The following is a 23,743-nucleotide window of genomic DNA, read 5'->3' as shown; positions in this document are numbered from 1 at the left end:
AGAAAATAGATACATTATCTGAGGTAACAGATAAGTCTCATTAAGAAGATGGAATAGACTAACTCCCAGCATATCTCCCAGACGTGGGAAAGCTAAATTGTGAAATAGAGCAATAACACATCAATTATCCTTTCTGCACGGAATTACACGAGTCTCACTGCTACATAGCATATTATGTAATTTTTTATAAATAACCATTTATATCCGAGTATCTCTGTTTGCTGCCTCATAAATAAAGACAGCTGTCCTTCTATTCAAATAAGAGTTATTCCTCAAACTACTTAAGGAATCCAAGTATTCTATTTAAAATGTATGTTCCTACTATTAACATATGCCCAGAGAGTGAGTATTTAGTATTAGCCTAAAAACAAATGCTACACATCTGATGATATTACACTTTGAAAGAAAACTGGCTCCTACCAACTAAAGTAAAGTTAGCTATTGGCATTCAAAATAAAGGTTTTAGAGATCTTGTGTTGAATAATGATCTGTAATCAGTTTCAGTAGTTTCTCAGTTTTGTCATATCAGATTATCATATGTGAATTACTTGAAAACAATTTCATTTTTTGAGCAATTTAAATATCGCCCTCACACTTGTTTACACAATTAATGTTTACTTGCAAAGGTTTTTTTTTAATATGGCTATAACATCCCCAACACAGAAATTTCACATCACAGGAGTTAATGGAAGTTTATAAATGAAAAAGTTTGTTTAATAAAGTAAATGATAAAGTAGCGGGCTTACTTGTTTTCATTTGTGGACTATGTAACGAAAACAAGATAATGACAAAAGAAATGCTTTGCAAATTATAAAGTGATATTTTAAAGAAGAAAGATATTTGTATGTATCCAAATTTTTAAAACACCTTAGATACTGATAGGGAGAAGAAGCAGCATAAATTCTGCAGGTTCTGAGTGTGAGACCAGTTCTATCCCAAACATCATTCAGAGAGAAAAAGGAGAGAAACTGCAGAATTGGAAAGGCAACTGAAGAGGAAAGTTGTTCCTAAGTGACAGCTATACTCTGAAATCATGACACTTGCTACTGTGCTTTGTTTCACAATCCATGCGTATTAGTCAGCCGGGGCTGCTGTAACCAAATACCACAGACTGGGTTGCAACAGAAGCTTATTTCTCGTGGTTCTGAAAGCTGGAAGTCCCAGATCGAGGTGCCTGCAAGGTAGGTTTCATTATGAGGCCTCCTAGACAACAATTACTCCAAAGGTTGTCACTATACTGCCCATCGTTCCAAAACCAAAGTTTGGTGACCGTTTTTCACAGTGCCTTTCACTGCCCTTTGGGAATACATAATCACACTGCAGTGGAATCACACAGTAGTGTAATTGCACGTAATCATCCAAGAAAAAGTTCAGGGTTTTTTTCCCGTTTATAGAAATATAGCATATTCAGGTTCATGATGGAAAGAAGTTAGAAAGTAGAACTCACTGTCTAAAATGTCTTAAATGAAGAGCCTCATTGTTTTTCTGTGGTTCTAGTCACTCTAAGAAAACTTTATGTTACGTGACTATCGTAATGCTCTCTACTAAAAAAATTAAAACACTTTTTCAGCAGAGCTGGAATAATGCTAAATATAACAAAATACACCTAAAAAGTCTGAATATTTTTTAATCCTTTAGACTTTCCATCTAAATATGGGTAAAACATAGTAAAATTGTACTATTATCAATGATCTAACTCATGGCTGAGAATTTTAATTAACTACACTGAATTTATCCACCAACTTTAATACAAATATACCTTTAGGTTTTTTAAAGTATATATCAGTGTACAACCTCTAAGTTAGAAGATGTTATTTGCATCATAAAAGAATTCACCAGTTATTAAAGTACCTACTACTAAAACAGGTCTTAGAATAATGAATTCCTTTCATATATTTAAGTTGTTATTCAAATGATCAAAAGTTCAGTGTTGGGCTTCCCTGGTGGCGCAGTGGTTGAGAGTCCGCCTGCTGATGCAGGGGACACATGTTCGTGCCCCAGTCCGGGAAGATCCCACATGGCGCGGAGCGGCTGGGCCCGTGAGCCATGGCCGCTGAGCCTACGCGTCCGGAGCCTGTGCTCCGCAAGGGGAGAGGCCACAACAGTGAGAGGCCCGCGTACCGCAAAAAAAAAAAAAAAAAAAAAATTGAAAAAAAAAAAGAAGTTCAGTGTTTGTTTATGAACATATTCATGAGAATGTTTGTTCATTCAAAAGTTTTCTTTTCGATAATCTTCTCTCTACTAGGCTGTACCAATCACAGTCCTTAGCCACTTACACACAGCACACACATCAAGACCCCACTTATTTTAAGGTTTAGTTGTCAGGCTCAAAGATATGAAAATATTCATAAAACGTGTACAATACACTAAGCAAAATAAGTTTGACTTTATGACCCTTTTTCATAAACAGGCATTTGAAAGATCTGCATAAGAAGATTTTTTATTGCCTGAAGAATGACTGTAAGCAGAGATGATCACTGCCAGTTTCTCACTGCAGAATGAAAGAATTTTTCCCCTTTACTCTATAACCTAAATATCACACTGAGCTTAAGGATGATGCTGACATTTTCAAAGATCACCGAAAGTGTTCTCTTTCCAGTTGCAATTATGCCCTCTATCTCAGTGGGAGCCATTGTCAGGTCTTTTCAGCTCTCTAGCATCTTTGTGGCTTGCTTTCATTATCCTGATTATCTATTCATTTCCTGCCCCAGCACTCATTTTATGAAAGATCATGTCTGCCATTTCCATAATGAGTGCTTGACTTTTACTGCCAGCATAAACACATAAAATATACAATAATTAAAGTTTACTAGTCACCAAAGTCTTGAGATCCATCATGTTGCTAATTTGATTTTTCAAGCAATTGCTTCCCTGTGAACAAGGCTGATTTTGCCCCCTTCGGCAGTGCAAGACTTGGGGTGGGAGGACATGACTCTAACCTAGAGAGAGCAATTTGAATGGGCACCATACATGTCAACTTTAAGGTTCGTCTTCAACCAAGTAACTTCTCTATAAAGTATGATGACTCTTAGCACCAACAAAAATCTCATCAATATTTGAACGTAAAACTTATTTTGTGTTAAAGTTTAAATAGTGCACAGTTTTCAAAATAGTTACACGTTATTCAATAAGTATCGTACTTATGGGCTATTGTTTAAGGAAAATTTTCATCGGGCTAATAAAAAACTATGGAAGTCTGCATAACATAAATTGAAACTTCACAACATGTTGACTTACACTGAGTAAGGACTTACTTATTTTGAACACACTGCCTCGTTCTGATCACATTGGCAAAGTCCCCAAAGTGCCTCATGATAATGAATTCATCTGATGTTTACTGTAATCGCAGACAGATTAATGAGCTCATGTGATATTCATGTGGCTCTCTAGGGACATCAGGATGTGTTACACGAAGTGTAATGTTTGTAAGTGGATACAATGGAATACATGTTATCCAAGGAACTTGAGTAGTCAATTCCTCAGCGAATAAAGTACCAGGAAATAAAGAGGCTGCTTCCAATTATACTGGTTTTCTTTAGGGATGCCAGACATCTTGACGGCATATTCAAAAAAAGTACAGGAGCCAGAAGACCTGGGTTTGAGAGCTGGCTGGATCTCTTACCAGCCTTGCGACCTTGGGAAATTTTCTTCACCTCTTAGGCTCAATCTCCTCAGTTTTAAAATGAGAACTTAATAACATCAGCCTTCTTAAAGTCTTAGACAAACATAAAGAGTAGGGCAGGGGGTGGGGAGTGATCAATCAATCACTATAATTCCTTCCTCACAAGGTTATTTTAAGAAGTAAATCAAATGATATGCAATGTTTTTGATAAATGCCTTATAAACTTTGCAACATTATGCATGCATTTATTATTGTTATTCCTTTGGAAAATAGGTCTTCTGGATAAAGTTTACACTTTATTTCCCATACACAGAAAAATGAATGCCTTAGTTACTGCATAAGGACATGGAACACTGTTTTCTTAATAAGAAAACCAGATCTGACCAATTGACGATTTTATCAAATTATATTTTTCAAATGAGAAAGTGAGATATCAAACTGAAGCAAGACAGGAAGCTTCTTTTTTATGCAAGTCCCTGTATGTGGCAGTCTTCAACAGTAACTGAGCTTGTAATTAAATCAAGCCCTGTTGATTCGGCCCTGTAGTGGGGAGGTGGGCAGGTCATTTCACCTCACCAGGCAGGAGTTAAATATGAACTCACCGCCCAGATCCCTTCCAGTCATGCTGTCATTCTCATTAATCGTCTATAGTAACTCTTTACCAACCCTGAAAAACTTGTAATTAGTTTACAATACTTCTAGACATAATTAAAAACCCCTTTATATCTTTTGACTAAAAGAGACAACACCTTTCCTGCCTCATTCAATTGTCTTACCCATTCTTAGTAAATCATAGTCACTTCCCTGGTATTTCTTTTAGCGGTATACTATCTGTTCGTATCCTTTTGATTTCAAAATACAGCTTCCATTGCCTGGAAAATGACCCAGCAAATACAGACCTCAGACAACAAATACTACCTGATCTTGAATAATTAAGGCAGTCACTCTTGGAACATGGGTGGTCCCAATTTCAGAATAAATGTTCAGATGCATGTTTTAGGATAATCAGAAAACCAAGGATATCCAAAATTCACTTGAATTATTATACTCTCATTGTTGATGTACAGTGTGTATGCCCAATTCTTCCTCAGAATGGTCAAATACAAAATCAACATGATAACTCTGTACTCGTTTAACGGCACACACATTAATAGGAGGCATTACTACATATTATATGTAAATACAGAGCCAAAAGAACTGGAATAAGGGTCAAAACCTCTGGTTTTAAAACAGACTCTGATGCTTTCTAATGATGTGACTTTGGCCAAGTCACTTAAGCCCCTCTGAACGTCTTCGTCATCAATGAAGTGGAAGCTTGTTGACCTCATGGAGTTATTTGCTATGGGATTTCTAATGTAGTCAGCAGCTAGAGCCATCAGACCAAACTCGACTTGGGCCTGTTTCTGTGACTACAAAGACAGGGTTGAGTAACTGCAACAGAGACCATGTGGCCCTCAAAGTCTAAACCATTGACTGTCTGGCCCCTAACAGAAAAGGTTTTCTGACCCCTGCTCTAAAAGGGGATACTTGTGAACTTACATGAAATGCCATATTCACCTATATGATTTTTTTTCACCTATATGATTTTAAGCAATCACAGTGGATTGGATTTAAGTAAATGGCATTTGCCTCAAGCAACTGGAAGAAATAGTTAAAAGTTCAAATTAAACAAAAGAAATAGCTTCTAATAGCCTCCTTTGGGCTGTTTGGTATTACCGAGGTATTAGATGTTATCCATGAATATTTGTTGTGTCTAATACTCCTAACTGATCCTTTAGAGGTTTTACTCAAGGAAAAAAAACAACAACAAATGCCTGGTTCACAAGAAGTTGATGGAATTTTTTCTTACAACTCTGATGTTGAAGTAGTGGTAACAGGCATGCCAATCAGAGGGCCACCACTTAATCAAACGCTAAATCTGAATCTTTGAGAAGTGTTCTTGCTTCAGTCTAAGTTTACCTAAATTTTCCAAGACCAAAATGAAAGAAGTGATGAGTGAATGAAAAACCTTCTGAGCTGACATTTTTCTGAAAATCCTCTGCGTGCTATTATTAATCCTTCCTCAGTAACCATGGAGAGGAAAATCTTGTGAGCACCCAGCAAATGAATTTAATAATGTGGGTATTCCAGGTCAAAACAGATCCACTCGCTGTGTCAAAAACTACTTTTTTTTTCAGTTATTCCCAAATTTCTTTCTCGGTGACAAGTAACATTAACATTATTAAGTAAAGAGACTCCTAAACATCTTTTTAATTTGGTTACATAAAACTCATAAGTATCTACCACATAAATGTTTTTGAGATGTTACAATAATGGATTTTCATCCTCACCAATCCCTACCTCTGAGTTGCCTCAGTACTTCCAAACTGAAGAAATGCTTGAGGTCTCACATCATAGAGTTTTTATCATTATGTAGCTAAAATTCCCTTTTACTCTGACAGGCCAAGAAGTTTGAAGACCTGGTGTGTAAGAAGGATATCCAGGAAAGAAAAGGAAAGCTGCTCCTCTTCTGGCCAGATTTTTCCAGTGGAGGGCAAGGGATGGGAGATGGGCAAGAGAAGAGACAGACGTTAGGGAGATTAAAAGCCACAAGGGGGGCTTCCCTGGTGGCGCAGTGGTTGAGAGTCCGCCTGCTGATGCAGGGAACACGGGTTTGTGCCCCGGTCCGGGAGGATCCCACATGCCACAGAGCGGCTGGGCCTGTGAGCCATGGCCGCTGAGCCAGCGCGTCCGGAGCCTGTGCTCCGCAATGGGAGGGGCCACAGCAGTGAAAGGCCTGCGTACCAAAAGGAAAAAAAAAAAAAAAAAGCCACAAGGGTAGAAGGCCTGATGCTTCCCTTCCCATTAGAGTTTCTGAAGGGAGCTCCCTGGGCCCACCAGCATTTGCACCAACAAAGAAGACCTCAGATAGTTGAGAAGCTAGGGCCGCACATCGGGAAAAAGCAAAGAAAGGTTCAGTCTTCATTCCCAGGCCTCCCTTCCGTCCAAGTGGTAGGAATCCTGAGGTAGAGCACATGGACCACCCTTGGGACCCTCAGTGAGTGACAACGTGACACTGTAGTAGTGTCCAAAGGGCTACAGAATATTCAGGGGCTGGATGAAGAAAATGGTAGAAGCTGAGAAAGGTGTAGAACACCTCAGAGGTCAGGTCAGCCGGGAGGAGGCCACAAGCCCTATAGAAGCTAAGAAAGACATTAGCCAAGTTTAGCAGACTTACTGCCTCTGCCGACTTTAGTAGCAGTTACTGTCTAAGGGCTGGGCCCAGGCCCAAGCAACCTCAAAGGAGACCTGCCAGAGCAGATCCAAGGACCAGCAAGAGGCAGAGCTCCCCGCACCAAACACCCACGTAGGAGACCTAATGTCATCCTCCGTGAATCCTGACGCCATCATGGAAAAGAGCAAGGGAAACAGGGAGGAATCAGAAAGGTGGAGTAATTGGTTCAAGTAAATTGGGCTAAAGCTAGAGACATGTTAAATTATTAGTGCAGATTAAATTTTAAATCGTAGAGCTAATTTTAGTTTGGTTCCCCCTGCTCAGCCGGCCCATTCCTCCTGAGGAAAATCAGTTACGTTCCAGAGAAAAGCTACATTTTCTTTGTACACCCAAATTGTGGTATGAATAAATCTGCAATCACACTACAAGTATATCATGTGGTTGGGGGGAACATACTGATGACAGCTTTACTTGGAGTCTGACAAATCTCTGAAGCGAAAAGAGGTCTTCTCCGGAGCTACACATTCGAGGCTGTGTCGAGTAACAGGGGGAAAAGTATCGGGGACGGACCGGAGTTCCAGCCCCAACTCACCTATTTACTCTGTATCGGTCACTAAGAGAGTCACTTCATCTCTACAGCAGTGCTTCCCGACAGTTGTGTCTTAGATGATGTACTAGAATATTGCTAAAATATTGATCCCTTCGGCCCTCAGAACAGCCAAGGCAGGGCCTGCAGTGGCTGGAGCCCTGGCATTTCACCTCTGGCTGCAGAGAGCCTCTGATTACCCTAGCGTGGTGCGTAACTTATTTTTTGTGTCGAATGTGATGACGTGGAGGAATTATTGTTATCTCTGATTCAGTTTCCTCATCCGTAGATTGAGTGAAGGGAAGTAGAGAGAATAAATGATGTCTTCAGTCTTTTTATTCTAGTAGTTTGTGCTTCTGTGAACATGAGGGGGAATTCCAATTTCAAAAGAATCACAGGAATCCCTACATTACATGGTCTAAAATAAGGAATCCCTGCCCTTATTTTTTTTTTTAATTTCTGATTACCCCTAAATTCTTTCCCAGCAGAAGCAACTAAAAAGTCAGCTGGCCTCTAACCAATATCTTTTTTTAAAGCTCAGCAGGAATTTAACTGTAAGAAAATTAACAAAATTTAAAAGGACCCTATAGACTGCTAATTCAAAGGCAAAATCAAAGTTACCTATGTGGGATTAGAAATTTGCATCCATCTTTCAGCAACCTGATTTTTCATAAAAAATTAATTTGAAAATCAGATTCTAGAGTAGTGATTAAGGATGATAAGTGATCAATAATTAATGTAAAAAAATGTAATTCTAACACATAAATGAGGCTTTATCTTCAAAGTAAGTAAAAAGCTTTTCAACATAAACACCTCAAACCTGTTGAATATTTTTATTTGAATATGAAGGGGGGATCCTTTGCCTCCATGCTCCTTTCCCCTGAAATTTGCTCATTTCTATCAATAAAGAATGTAATGCAGGCAGGATTGATCTATTAGCCATTTTCAAATTGAAGCTAGGTTTTTATGGACTTCTAAGATTTTGCTCTTCAATGAGATTACAAATATTTTAATACTTCTGGACAAAAGAAGGAAATGCAGTGTTTTGTCAGTGAATCATGAATCATTCACTGACTCATCTGGGAATAGAATTCTCCACTAAGAAGTATGTACCAGGGGCTTCCCTGGTGGCGCAGTGGTTGAGAGTCTGCCTGCCGATGCAGCAGACACGGGTTCGTGCCCCGGTCCGGGAAGATCCCACATGCCGCGGAGCGGCTGGGCCCGTGAGCCATGGCCGCTGAGCCTGGGCGTCTGGAGCCTGTGCTCTGCAACGGGAGAGGCCACAGCAGTGAGAGGCCTGCGTACCGCAAAAAAAAAAAAAAGTACGTACCAGAACAGGTCCAGAGACAGAATGGTTGTCACACATGCTGACAATAATAATTCTAGCTTTTGAGTTTTGGTAGCCTACTAAGTGCCAAGCAATGAACAAGATGCTTTTGTTTATGGCCTCATTAATTCTCTCCATAATAACTCTCCACAGTAAGCGTATAATCACTCTGGGGTAAAATGGTAGGAATTTTTCTGACTACACTCCAAAAAGAGGTTTTCCACTTCCAGTTGTTCATCACAGTCTAACATCCAACCTTGTTTCTAATAGTTAAAGTGTTTACAGCACGAAGAAGTTTATACTTTAACGTTTCAAACCCACAGGTTAACCGTAACACTTTGCTCTCTATGAACAAAGACTGCCATCTTGTGGAAGTTTCACATATAACAAAAACAATCATTACATGGAACTAGAATTTTTCTTTGTACACGTTAAGAATTTTGCAGCTAGCTTTTTGCATTGTTACACACACACACACACACACACACACACACCAGTGTTGCTTATAAATTAAAAGGCAAATCTTTCCTTTAAGTGCAATTAAGTCTCTTTTAAACATGCCAGAGCTTTTGAACCTTTGAAAAAAGAATCTCATTAATTATAAGGACTCATCCCATTATTCTTTAAGGCAGTGAATTAGATTTTGCTAAACTTTCTTTATCTAAACCTTAAATAGATTTTTAATATAATAAAAAGGAGGGTGTAGTAAGACCTTTCTGATGGAATTTCCAGGGAGCTTTAGATTGTGTGGCGAAAGTTTATAGCAGAGCTCTGGGCTTAGAGAACACTTTCATTTCCTTCCAACCCTTGTATTCCATGCCAGCCTGGGTTCCCGGAATTTGTTGTGGGCTAGTCAGAGTCTGACTGAGGAATCCTATGGCCCAATTTCTTTGTATTGATATATCCCCAAAGATGAGGTCTCCTGCAGTGCCTCAGTCACCTGTGCTTCATGAGATCGACCATATAAAGACATCTTTGTGACATGATGATACTTGAAAGCACATAGAGAAATCTCTTTTCTTTTTCCCCTCAAAAACTCCTACCACCAGCTGAACCTAAACATTTACAATTAAACACATTCTTTGGCCCTTTACCATTTACGGCCTTTGGCCATTTAAGGCCCTTTACTCCTATGAGAATCAAAATGGGTGACACAGTATGTGTACTTCAATGATTATTTTTAAAACCAAATTATTTTCCAGGTGTAGAAATAATGACACATCGTAAGTGGTACCAGATACGACCGAGAAGAGAGAGTAAGCAATAATTGTTTCCTGAATGAACATGTGAACTAACGAAAGAATAAATTAGCATGAATTGAGGGTATTGAAATGATTTCAGTGTTGCCCAGGCCATTCTGGCTGGACGTACAGTTATGGTTTAACATAAATTTTGTACCCAAGGAAATACCTTACATGAAACCACTCTTTAGATGTTCATTGAATGAACAGATGAATAGGAGGGAATGCAATAAATAAGAAAATAGCATAATGATAAGAAAAAAGTAGAATGTGAGGGTAGAGTTCCTTTACCAAAAACTGTATTGAGCATATTCAATCAATAAATATGTGGCTGCTCTGTGTTAGGAAGCATGGAAGATAATGAGAACATATTCTAGAAAGGGAAACAGACATTAATCAAGTAACCACAGATAGTAATAAATGATGAGTGCAATGAAGAAAAACTCTTCGACTTCCACAGACAGTGACCAATATAGTGTGGCAAGAATAGGAGGACAGGGAAATTTGGGAGCTCATTTTGTGCCCAGATATATTCTCATTTAGAAGATGCTTCTGTAGTCTCCTTTTATTTTTACATGTACCTATAAATTCAGATTTAAGAAGAATTCTTCCTTTTAGGGGTGACTATATTTTTTCTTTCAAGATATTCAGTGGTGCCCTGACTAGCTAGATCTTTAGGGAGGCAAATACCTACAGGGTTGGTTTCCTAATGTTATCTGAATGGTATTCATGGATAAGCCAAGCAAGCGACTTTGATGCTGTGATTACATGTGTGTGTGATGGTGCCACACATGCCCACGAGGAGTTGCTCCTTTTGGCTCAAGGCACTATTTCTCAAGTGTATTCCTCAAAATTTTAGCTCCATGGGTTATTAATGTATGTTATTTGGGGAGAAAAACAAGGAAAGGGGAATGAAAGAATAATTTGGGAAATGCTGACTCAAACAATCATACAAATTTTCTTTTCCACAGGTCTTCTCAAAGCCTTTAATAGGCTGCCTTTTTTTTTGTAAATTTCCAAGAGGGTGTTTCTCAAAGTTGATGATCACAGGACCCTTTTTTTGCAGAAGCCCTCTGTACTAGTGTCCCTCGGAACACACTTCTGGAAATGCAAATGACTTTATCTGGATAGGGCTGGGATACGGGTGAAATGTAATCTGTTAATATTCATAATCATTTTAGTAAAGTCAGTTAATCAAATTTACTGCCCTTTTTGAACAATACACTGAAGGAACAGAACTTTAGACCAATCAATTTCATGAGAAAGACATCCAAGTTGTGGTGGAGGCTCCAGTGCACTGCTAGTCCTGGAATGTCAGCAGGGGGCGCTAGGGCTGAGGCTGCGGGAATACCCAGAGGTAGATGACAGGGACGTGTCAGAAAGAGAAAGACAAATATCATGATCTCTCTCATATGCGGAATCAAAAAAAAAAAAAAGATACAAAGGAACTTATTTACAACACAGAAACAACTCACAGACTTAGAGAACGAACTTATGGTTACGAGGGGAAAGGGGGGGGATAGATTGGGAGTTTGGGACTGACATGTACACCCTCCTATATTTAAAACAGTTAACGAACAAAGACCTACTGTATAGCACAAGGAACTCTGCTCAATACTCTGTAATAACCTAAATAGGAAAGAAATTTGAAAAAGAATAGATCCATGCATATGTATAACTGAATCACTTTGCTGTGCACCTGAAACTAACACAACGTTATAAATCAACTATGCTCCAATATCAAATAAAAGTTAAAAATAAAGACTAACTCCCCATCATAGCCCCTAGGGCTAGTATTACTCTCGTTTAACTCTGGTTGAATGTTGATTATCATTGAACTCACAGACACGTGGATGACATGAAACCAGTAAAAAAGGTAAATTCATCACTGAAAGTGAGTTATTTACTCCTTCCAGGTAGGCTTAGTTCTCCTCTGTAAAGTTTTAAGCAGTCTCTCCCTAAATAATCCAAGCGCCGGGGCAAGAGTGCAAATACGGGTCCACATATCCTAAGTGTAACTGTGTAAAACTTGTAAATCAAGCTAAACATTGTTAGGTAAAATATGTTCTCTCCTCTTCTCTTGACAAGTATACCTTCATGACCCCAAGGGAGCCAGGTCTGAGTCTCTAACTGGTGACCAGCTAGGAGTTCTGCATTGACCCAGTGGCACTGGGAGTCAGCCTTCCACCTCCGGCTCTGTCCACACAGTGAGGGTCTCGCACACAGAGGTGTATGAGCCTGAGCTTGCATGTCGAGTTGTCCACACCCCCCAAACCCCACCCTAGAGACCTGTGTGCTCCCATGGCTGTGAGATCTGCTCTCGGAAATCACACACAGGAATAGGCTTTTATGAGTCCTAGATGGGCAGGCACTCTGAGCTGTCTGGCCAGGAAGTCCTAGGGAACCGTGGGGATGGTGTGCACTCTGGACAGGCTCATGACCTTGGCCCTGACCACTCTGGCTATGTGAGAAAGGGCACAGCTGGAGGAGGGCCAAAACCAGGCAGGTCTTAGGTAGAGGCCAAAGAATGTTTGGAACTGAGAATAAAACCTCTATGAAAATCATACGTTTTAAAAGCTGCAGTCTTTGCAGTTATCCCCAGACTCTGGGAGTGAATAAAAGAAGGTATTTCTTATATGAATGTGACCACTTCTGAAAGCCTCTGGTCAACTTTTCTTCTTGTTCTCCAAGGTAAGATTATTTCCCCTTTGGCATTAAAAGGAAACTAGATCAGTTGTGTGAAAAGCCCAAAACGATGTATTTTATCAACTTCAAACTTGTCCCAAGGCTTTCTTCCACACTGTGTTAAATAATAGAAGTCTTTTTAATTGAATTTCTTTGTGTGTAGCATATGCTGGGCGACATTATGCCAGCATCTCGCTCTAAGCAGCAAAACGTTCTTCATAAAAGCATTAAGATCCAGAGCGTCGTTCTGCACGTAGGGAAGGAACACAGAACTGCAGCAGCTTGAAACCACATAAAAACAGTGCCTCTGAAATGTAATTGTAAAATCACGTTGCAGGAAACCGGGGTTGAGGGTAATATTTAGGATTATAGAATGAAACAAAAAAAATAAATAAAAATAGAAGAGTTGGGGGAAGACGAAAGGGAAGGAGGGAGGGAGGGATGTAAGAAAGGAGGGAGGACGGCGTCGTGGCACGTCTGAAGAATCACTGAAATAATGTTTTGTGTGTCCTCGCATTCCACCTGCAGGCTAATCTCTATATTCATTTCCTCTTGACATCCACCGTCCTTTAGAGACAGGGTTATTAATGGATATGTTGTGGGCTGAGGCAATACCTATGTCTGTAATAACACATGGTTGTGTGCTTTACCCCAAGGATCCTGGAGCTTCAGCAGAGTGGTGACATGGACATCCTGAAGCACAAATGGTGGCCCAAGAACGGCCAGTGTGACCTGTACTCCTCAGTGGACACGAAGCAGAAAGGAGGTGCCCTGGACATAAAGAGCTTTGCAGGGGTTTTTTGCATCCTGGCTGCGGGGATCGTCCTCTCCTGCTTTATAGCCATGCTGGAGACGTGGTGGAACAAGAGGAAAGGCTCCAGGGTCCCATCAAAAGAGGTACTTGACTGAAAGCTTCAGCGCCATGCTGAGCCCACAAGTAGGCTGTGCTTCCAGAGAGGTTAATCACAGGGAAGGGGATAATGGGTTGGGGGTGGTCTTTGTTTCTTCTTTCCTTGAAGAGTGAAAGTAAATCTGTGAAATGTAAAAATTGGTAAGACCAGTACCAATTTTCATTTTAAGACATCCCAGATCCATGAAGAGGAGACAATCGTGTTTGAAAGACTGACAATTTCATGAGCCATAATGGGCCTTGAAATTCTCCCAAATCTCAGGATAGACCTTAAGTCCATGATTTTTTTAAGGGCTGTGATTCCTTTGACCAGTTCACAAGGATGCTTATCACGTTAGTTCGAATAGTTGTTTAACTTATAGGTAGATTACTTGTGTCTCTGAGATTCGGCCTAAGAAATGCAGTGTTACAGTAAAATAATGAGTTTTCTCTTCACCCCCAGGGACTGCTTCCCTCTGTCTGTATGTAGACCTATGGAAGTGATCATATGTTTTTATAGCTCTTTAATGGCTCTAGGCTTAACAAATCCACACGGTGGAATCTTCTAGAATTCCATAGTCCTCCTTTTCTCACGAGTCAGCTTAACTCCAGGGCCATATTAAAATTTTTCCAGAGCTTTGAAAGAATAATTTCAGAGTTACATATATCTTTCAAAGTGCCCTGTGCCTTATTTTCATCCAGAAAAAAAAATGCGTGTTTATCAGAGACTATCTGAAGTTAAAAATAAACTACTTGATTTATTTATCTTATTTCCATTGGACCAAAAAGGTGAAAAATTTTTTATATAATGAAATCATATTCACTAAAGCTTCACAGATTGAAACGAAAACAACCTGAATTTGCTGAATGATTTGACTTTCTAGATAGTTTCAAAGAACAGCATTGAACTTTCTGTAACTAGACCTTGGCTAACTGATGCCTAAGCAAATCCTGAGAGGATCTGCTTTACAGCACAAATAAAAATGACTTCTCATTTGCATATGAATTATTGCATGCTAATGTATTCTTTCAAACAGATTGTTTTCTAAAGTTGTCTGAGGATTCTTTCCTACCACCTTACATGCAAAATTGATCAGCATCATTGATAAGGAAAAGCTTGGCTTAGCGAAGAGAAATCTTAGCTTCCTACCTGTCTGAGTGATCATACAGTCTAAATTAGTGGAGTATAAACTAAAAATTAATCAGGTTTTATTGTAGTGTTTTTTTTTAAATGGAATGAACTCTGGTATCTCTACTGACATTGATTCAATGCAAAAGACCACATTAATGCAACATTATAGCCGAGGCTTCATAGTCTCAAAAATCTGGAAATTAAGGACTCCCCAAGCTCCTTACATTTGAATTACTATATATGACATTAAATTTTTGCATTATTATATCTGTTGATGGATGACTATATTATAGTTGCTGTGGGAACCATAAAATTTTATCTTTCAACCCTCTAACATCTCAGTGATAATATTGCATTAATGGATATTTTTATTGGATTTTGAAATGAGAAAGGAGAAGGAAGAAAAGTGATGCACATCAAAATATTTTTCACTAAGGAGCACTATAATTGCACAATGAAAAAAATACATCCTCCATTCTAATTCATAGCAGCTAATCCAGATCGTATGAACAAATATTTTCTCCTCTTATGACTATAGATATTTTTAAATCCTCATAAATTTAATTTATTGAACTTGGTGATAAATAAGACTGATGAAAAGGACAATTTTCTTGCCTGCCACTTTTATTTTTCAAATATTGGGCTTTAATGCTCACTTCTAGTGAAAATCCTAAGGGATTTACGAATTAGTTTCAACTCCAGAAATCTAAGGTGTTACACTCTTTTTCTTCATTAAGCACCTTCTTACTAAGACTCTATTAGTGTAGCTCAAAGCGTCTTTGATTTAGAGGCCATTTAGCATTAACGTGGCCCTAGACTGAAGCTGTCACTCACACGTCATGGCTTGAAGGGGTCTCTAAAGGCTCTCGTGCTGACCTTACAGTATGGCCCCATTCAGGTACTAGATAGCTTGAGTGTATGAAGTCCCTCCATCAGAAACCGATTCTCTTGTGTTGAATGTTGCTCTCTGTAAACAATCTCACATATTTCTAGCCTAAAGAGAAATAACACTTTAACAGTCACTAACACTTTAGTGTGAACTAGCATATCAGATAATCTTGTATCACTTAATCTCCAGGAATGGAAAGTTAAGGTTAGGAGCAAGTAATGAAAGGAGCAAGTAGTCAAAGGAACAAAAACACAGCTTGGAATGAGACACCCTGAAAAAGGAGGAAGCATGCACAAAGAAGAGGTGGGGAGGGGATGCGTGGCCAAAACCGTACTTACTATGTGTACAGTTTTGCCTGGGTCTGTCTCTGCTCTTGTAGAAGGCAATCACCCATCTACTTCTCCCATATTTTGTAGGTGCATGTGGCATATGCTCCTTTTAGAACTTTTATTGCAAGAAAAGTATAGATAACCTTATCTCAGAATCCTATTGGTACCCCCAGAACCTAGCACAGTGCCTGGCTCATATTAGGTGCTCAATAAATATTCGTTAAATGAATAAACCCCAAAGTTCAGTTCATTTACCTATCATGTTTGCTGAACTACTTTTTTTTTTTTTTTTTTTTTTAACCATGAAGCTAGTACTGATGAGAACCTTATCTTCTTTTTCTTCATCTCCAGGATGACAAGGAAATTGACCTGGAGCACCTCCATAGACGTGTAAATAGCTTGTGCACAGATGACGACAGCCCCCATAAACAGTTTTCCACCTCGTCAATTGACTTGACCCCTCTGGACATTGACACTTTGCCAACACGACAAGCACTGGAGCAAATCAGTGATTTCAGGAACACTCATATTACCACAACAACCTTTATCCCAGAGCAGATCCAGACTCTTAGCCGTACACTGTCAGCTAAAGCTGCCTCTGGTTTCGCTTTTGGCAACGTGCCTGAGCACCGAACTGGCCCTTTTAGGCACAGGGCACCTAATGGGGGCTTTTTCAGGAGTCCTATAAAAACAATGTCATCTATTCCTTATCAACCAACTCCTACCCTGGGGCTCAATCTGGGTAATGATCCAGACCGAGGCACCTCCATATGAGCACCCAACAAAATCTCTTCACTGTTTCTTTTGTAGGACTCCCTTTGCAAGGAGCGACTGTAATATTGTGGGACTAACATGGATGTAACATTTTTTTTTTTAATCAGGAGTATTAGTAACAATTCTAGTTCTTTCTCTCTACCTTCTCCCTCCTCTCTCTCTTCTCTGTTTCTTTCTCTCTTTTCTTCCTGGACATTTCTCTCCACTTTTTTCATTACTCAATTGATTCCCCCAGAAGGTAGTATACTAGGATCCTATTAGTCCGCTTTTCATATACTGTACTTCAAGTATAGGAAACGTGCACTGAGTATACTAACAGTATATGCAGGATTAATTTTACATAAAGGCCTCTTCTGTAACATTTCTCTATTTTTAAAAGTATAATTGCAATAACGTCAGTCTTTTTACATTCTCCTGCTGCATCCATACCATGCTCCACTGCTGCTGAGTGTCCTTTAACTGTGGGCCAAAGGCAACCCCTGCAGTGTTTATAGAATAATCTAAAGACCATTCAGGCCACATAATATGAGAATGCAATTTTGTAGGATTACAAACAAGCCATTAATATGCCAGTCAAGACTACAGTTAAAACTACTCTTGCACTGCAACAGTGCATATGACCTTTATGCGATTGTACAGTATGAAAAGTGTTTTCTTATGTACAGTAAACTTTATCATACGGCAGCAGCCTCTACGGTGTTAAATAAACTAGTATCTCATATATACATATATATGCACCTATATAATGTGTATATATATTCAAAGGAGGCCATTGCTATTGCAATTCATTTAATAAAGCTTTAGTTTAAAACACAAGTGTTGTATACAGGAACTATGTATAGTGCAGGGGGTCTTTTCAGTTAGAAAAGGCAGGTTGCTTTAATGTTATTCTGACTCGCATTGTTTGCCAACAGAGAATATTTTATACTTTTGTTATTAAAACATCCAGGGCGACTTAATATTTGTTCCTAGATGTAACTCATTTGAATAGATTTTTGCATTTGTTATTCAGCAGTGTATAAAGCTAACCTTGATAATTTTACTTTTAATTAATTATCTAAATGGAAAATGCTATTAGCTGAACCATGTCCACCACAGCACGGGGAGCTCTATACGAGTTTAAACGTAGATCATGGAAGGTTAATAAATTCTCTTCCAAAGCAGTAAGCCAATCAATACAGCTGTAGTTGGGGAGAGATGGGAGCCCTTAAGAAATATTGATGTGGCCTTAATTACTGTCATACATTACCCTAAAGAAGAAAATACAGCAACCATACTGGGCTCTCAACTTCAGCCCTTTTATTCAGTTCTATTTGGAGGAGTTATGTGTTTTTTACATTAGTGCCAAGTGTATAGAAGGATAACAACAAAAACAGTGCCTCTTTGTGCACAACCCTTTTTAAGGTAGCCTTCTTACCTGTTGGAAATGTAGAATGAACTTTGTTTGTAATCCTTAAATTAAAATGTGGTAAGTAGGAAGCAAGAACTTATCCTGTGTTTTTACGCAGCCATACACTTATTTTAATCTAATTCATTCCGTGGCTAGGATTGGTATAGGAATCAACCTATGTGATTTGCTTTAGGAGAAATTAAAAAGTATATTCTTAAGGTATATTATACTTTGATGCTAATTCTGTTCTGGGAAGCATCTTGTCCTGTCACTGTTTTTGTACTAAATCTTCAAATATTGTCTACTGTGTAAGGCAGAAAAATTTCTTATCATGCAAAAACCATTTTGTTTCCAGGGTAACAAGTATCTAAGTGCATGCACAACTTGTTCTCCCTTGTAACATTCATGATCTCATTCACGACTCTGATTTTAAGACAAAAAGTCTTTTCAACAAGCTATATAGGGACATACCAGATGTTGCAGTGATTTTAGCTATCAACAAACTGTTAACCATGTACAATATTTAAAATAGGCCTATTTTGATGTATTGCCTATTATACAAATACACAAACCACTTTTTGGAGGCCTCAGTTATGAGTGGCAGAGCTTTCTGTGTATAATTTGTCTAAATAATTTGTCTAATAAAAATGTTTTCTAAACTTGCTCTCATACCATTGAAGTCTTAACTATACAATTTGAAAATGCTTACTCTCTCACAGATAGAACTGACTTTTTCTAAAAATCTATCTTGAATTAATTAAAGCATAAAACACATTAAGTTTTACTAGCAGAACGATGCCATGATGAGCGGCTCTCTAAAAACAGTAGCAAGTGATGTTCTAAACCGATGAAAGACTGCCTTTCTGCTATTTGAGACAGTTTGAACCAACGATACGTCTGTTTTCCTTTTTTGGGAAAGATTTATCCTGTTGCATGTAAACAATGCAGCCATTACAATAATAGCAGGATGAGCGTTTGTTACATTTTACAAAAAGAAAATTAAGGGTAATTATTAAACTTAGAATTGTGTATTAATAATTGCTTTGCTGTTGGCAAAATATTCATCATGCTGAATCTATTAATTTGGAAATTAACTGACTCCAAGATTATTTCTAATAGAGTGTTATTTTCTGCATTTGAACAATATTTAATTCTTCTAGCATTTAACTCAGTGAATATATATCTGAAAATATATTCAATTTAGATTAAAATTTCTGCTTTTCTATAATTCCATTAAAATGATTTTTAAATGTTGGATAGGAGAAGTGTAGAGATCTAGACTATCATCTCCCTCATTTTACAAATAAGAGAACGTAAGATGCTAAGAAGCTGTGACTTGCACAAATGTTTGACAATCTGAGACTTAACACTGAGTCTTTTTTTTTAAACTCTACCATGCTTCAGTCACATCCACGCAGGTCCTAATGGGTTGTGAATTCACTGCAGAGATGGCTCACGTACAATGCCTCCACCCACTCCTCTCTCGCCAAGTTTTGGCTGCAAATCTCCAGAACCGTCCTTCCTCATGGGGGACCAGTTAGAGCATCTGATTCAACTGCTCCTTTTACAGATGGGAAAGTGAACACCTCAGGCTACGTCAGGTCACAGCTAGTGGCAGAATTCAGGCCGTCCTGCTTCTGCCTGGCGCTCCTTCCTTTAGCCCATTGTTTGCCCTGGTTCTCACCACCTACACCAACCTTGCTATTTCAGAACAAGACAAACCCCTTATGTCCACGAACGTTTATTCCAGTCAGAGGTCGAATTTATTCCCCTGGTGAATCGTTAAGAGAACTGGTTTTCACTTTCAGCCACATCAGAACTTATGCACAGCTTTGGTTTCATCATACATTAGAAAACTGTAAGAGCGTCTTTCTTCCTCATACACAGCAAGCTACAGGCAATTTGTTGTTTCCTCAATTATGTTATTTTTCATCTCTCTCAGTTTGGGACTGGTTGTCAACTGAATAAATACTTTAAAAAATAGACTTTGCTGAATGGTACTTTGCTTCATCAATTAGAAAAAAAAAAGATGAGACAATCCATTTATCCTACATAATACCTTCTAAGCCACACCACTGGATAACAAATTATAAATATTCTATAATCGGAATTTTGGAATGGTGGAACACATGCTGGATTATGGATATAATAAATAAAGCAGAGCTAATAACTTTTGTGCTGGTAAACATAGGTTTTTAACCTTAAATACACATCTCATAATTGATAAAACACAGTGGGCTCACTAGAAATGGGCTTCCTTCTAGAGTGTTTTTATTTCTAAAAACAAATCCTTTATCCAGTCCTTGTGGTCAGATATTAATAAATGGCTAGCCATTATGACATTTTATAAAATCATTTCAACAAATTTTAGTAAACACCCTCTCATGTGGTAGCATATATGAGCTCCCCTGTGTGGAAATGACTTAACCTGACATTGAAAAATTAGGAGATAAAGCTTTTTAGATTTGATAGATTTAATTCAGTTCTATTAGTGTTTACTGAAAACCTATTATGTAAAGCCACGGTGCTAAGCAGTTACACGTCACTTAAATGAAGACATATATTTGGGAATGGGTCTGCATGTGTTCTACTGCCCAGGCCTTTCCTTGTCCCTCATCAACATGCAGGATACAGAGACCACCTTACAGACTTTCTGAGGTGGCAGAATTAGTCACCCCAAAACAGTACCATCCTCTTTGGGCCTGGGCAATCCAACTGACTGGACCAATCCATCCTGGTAGTTCTCATGAGCTGACTGAGTCTACCTTCCTAGATTCAGATTCCTTCCACAAACAAGACCTGAAAATCTCCCAAAATGCCAGACCATGAGGCCAAAGCTTCAAAAATGTGAAAATCACCGTAAGCCACAGGCAAACCGCTACCTGACCCCTTCTCATCCACACCTGCATGCGTCCACATCAGAGTGGCTCCCGCCCTCAGGTGTCCACCTCAGAATGATACACAACCATGTTCCCTCATTTTCTATCCCTGCAGGGCTCAGCCGTTGTGATGGTTAGAGCTATAGGGTTTCAAAAAACTTATTTCCAAGGGACCAAACACAGTAAGTCTTATTCAGGCTACTCTTCAACTTTCATAAACTTATTTGTATTGCAAATAAGGCTCCTAGTTACCATTCCTATCGTTTAAGACGGAGGATACAATGTGACCTAGGATCCCCACGGAAGTCAAGTGTTTTACAGGCTGCTCACCACGAGGACAGCTTCCCACCCACACACGCTTTCGGAAGAACAGAAACGACGTGGTTTTGCTCTGTTTTATGGAGCTGCATAGAGGCATGGAGCAGCGACCCCACCTCATGATTCAGCCCACCGTGGGGACAGAAACAGACTAAATGAGCTGCCTCTCCTTTTCTCACCTGGCTTTTCCTAATTTCTACTTTTTCAGTAGTGTTCATTTGTTTCCATGTAATATTAGTAACAAGGCAAAAATTGTTCAAATTTGAGAAAATTTTTCCTATCTAGGACCAAGTGTCATCTTTTGACTGACTTTGCCCATTTCTGGAGTTTCTTCTAGTGGAGACGAGAAACTGGCCGTTTCTTCTGCACATGTTACCTACGTTGTGCTATAGACGTAGCAGTCTAGCCTTTGTGAGGGATGAGGGCCTTTTTCCTTTCGGAGAAACTCTACCCAGTCCAACCTCAGAATTGGCAGCATGTTCCAAGTCTCAAACTATCTGTGATATGATAGAAAATTCACAAACTTTTTAAGACAACATTAAGCTTCCTTAATTAAAAGCTAATTAAGCTTTAATAGCAGCTGCTTTAGAAGGAGAAGCAGACGTCACAAAATCAAAGTACAGTAAAATGTCAGAACCAGAGAATGGGCAGAAAACATTGCTTTCGATAAACATTTTGCCTGCCACAAGATTTGAAATATAAGTAGGAGGCAAACTTTAATTTTTAAAGTTGTTATATTTTATTTTTAATTTGGTGCTACTGAAAAATTTTAGGACTCAAACAGCCTATATCTCTGGCTATTTTTAATTTTAAAAAAATTAAATATTTGCTTATTCACTGCACAAAAAGTTCATAATGGGAGGGGCTTTGAGAATTATCCTAATGTGTAATAAAAAAAAGGTTCAATTTGCAAAAATTTAAGTTATATAAAATGTTTCAGAATCACAGCCTCTTCATGAGGCAAGGGGTACCTATAGCTATTTCATACTAGGTAAATAAGGAACTGATAGTCGATATTTAATTCCTCTTCAGAATTATATTAAAGTTGACCTTCAAGTTAATGCTAGTATTCTATTAATATCTGTTTATATAAGTTGGCTATAAAACTTATTTTTAGAAATCAAAGCACTGTAAAATTAAGTTGAAAATCAAGGTGTCACATGCCCAGCTGTCTAGTTTGACTTTTCCATTCTAAAAATAGTTATTAATATTTAATATGCTCAAATACTTCTATAAGTGATGTTAAAAAACATTTTGAACATTAGTTGTTAGATGAAGTAGAGCTGCGTCATATATCTAATTGACGTAATTGACATTAGATATCAAATGCAGAACTTTCATTCACACTTAATGGTTTTTAATGAATATAATACTTCTTTCTAAGTGAACATATTAAGAATAAAAATTAAAAAGAAGCAGTGCAGGGCTTCCCTGGTGGCACAGTGGTTGAGAGTCCGCCTGCCGAAGCAGGGAATGCGGGTTCGTGCCCCGGCCTGGGAAGATCCCACATGCTGTGGAGCAGCTGGGCCCGTGAGCCATGGCCGCTGAGCCTGTGCGTCCGGAGCCCGTGGTCCACAAGGGGAGAGGCCACAACAGTGAGAGGCAAAAAACAAAAAAAGAGAGAAGCAGTGCAGCAAGATAGACATGTAACTGGGCCTTCCAGATTCAATTCTGCATAACTAAGCATCTTAAAACTTACTGCTCACTCTGATTTCTCCATGGAAATGTCATGGTAAAAATAATTGCCCGTCATCTGAGTAACTCTCACACGTGTAGTCTCCAAAGCTTTTGGTGTGTCCCGTTAACATGGTAAGTCCTATAATACTGCTCAATCACCAACAAAGAATATATTTTAATTCTTTCCTGTTCATCATCACTAAATGAAGTTTTTAATTCTTATTCCATAATAATGATTTTGTGTCTCTTTTTAAAAAACGAATATTAGTACATAGATATAAACTTTAGTAAGGCTGCAGAGAGAATATTAGGAACAAAACAATCACACAAGATCAATCAGTCCGTTGACTAGCACTACCTGAGCACCTACTATGAGCGAGGCACCTAGGGCAGAGCTTTCCTAAGTGGCATGCCAAGGCACACTCCTGGGCCAGCAAGGATTCCAGGGTGCTGAGTTACTGGTGGCCCCGTCAATCAGGGTGGTGGAGTGGGCCCCTGGGCTGGAGCTCTGCCCATGTTCTTGTCGCTTACAGCCGGACTTTGCTAAGACAGCTTCCAAAGCCGGAGACACAAAATATACACATTTGAAAAGCTGAATAAAGTCTCACGGTTTAAGTAACCTCAGAAGACAAGAATATGAAATATTATGATACACAGTACATTTAATTGTCAAATGAGTGCTATCGAGAAAAGAGTCTATGAGAAGAGAAGAAGAATGAGGCTGCGTGGCTTGACATGGTTTCATGGAGTAAGTAGAAATTTAGCCTAATCATAGAGGAAAGGTCAGAAGA

General features: G+C 38.9%; 1 protein-coding gene across 3 annotated transcripts in view; it reads left to right on the top strand.

Moving 5' to 3' along the window:
* Nucleotides 1-23,743, top strand: part of GRID2 (glutamate ionotropic receptor delta type subunit 2) — a gene marked incomplete at both ends in the record, with an annotated part of 1,370,777 nt that overhangs the window by 1,322,000 nt on the left and 25,034 nt on the right. For 2 of the 3 annotated variants that reach the window (XM_082838451.1, XM_082838449.1), the window contains 2 exons: nucleotides 13,332-13,572; nucleotides 16,266-16,688. In XM_082838451.1, coding sequence (XP_082694577.1) covers nucleotides 13,332-13,572; nucleotides 16,266-16,688 — 664 coding nt within the window. Of the gene's footprint in view, nucleotides 1-13,331; nucleotides 13,573-16,265; nucleotides 16,689-23,743 lie in introns of those variants that run through there. The other variant, XM_082838450.1, reaches the window with a different exon arrangement.

Source organism: Leucopleurus acutus (assembly GCF_964270905.1).
Source record: "Leucopleurus acutus genome assembly, chromosome: 4".
NCBI lineage: Eukaryota > Metazoa > Chordata > Mammalia > Artiodactyla > Delphinidae > Leucopleurus > Leucopleurus acutus.
Note: the sequence above shows the minus strand (reverse complement) of the source record. Positions and strands in the feature narration are given on the sequence as shown.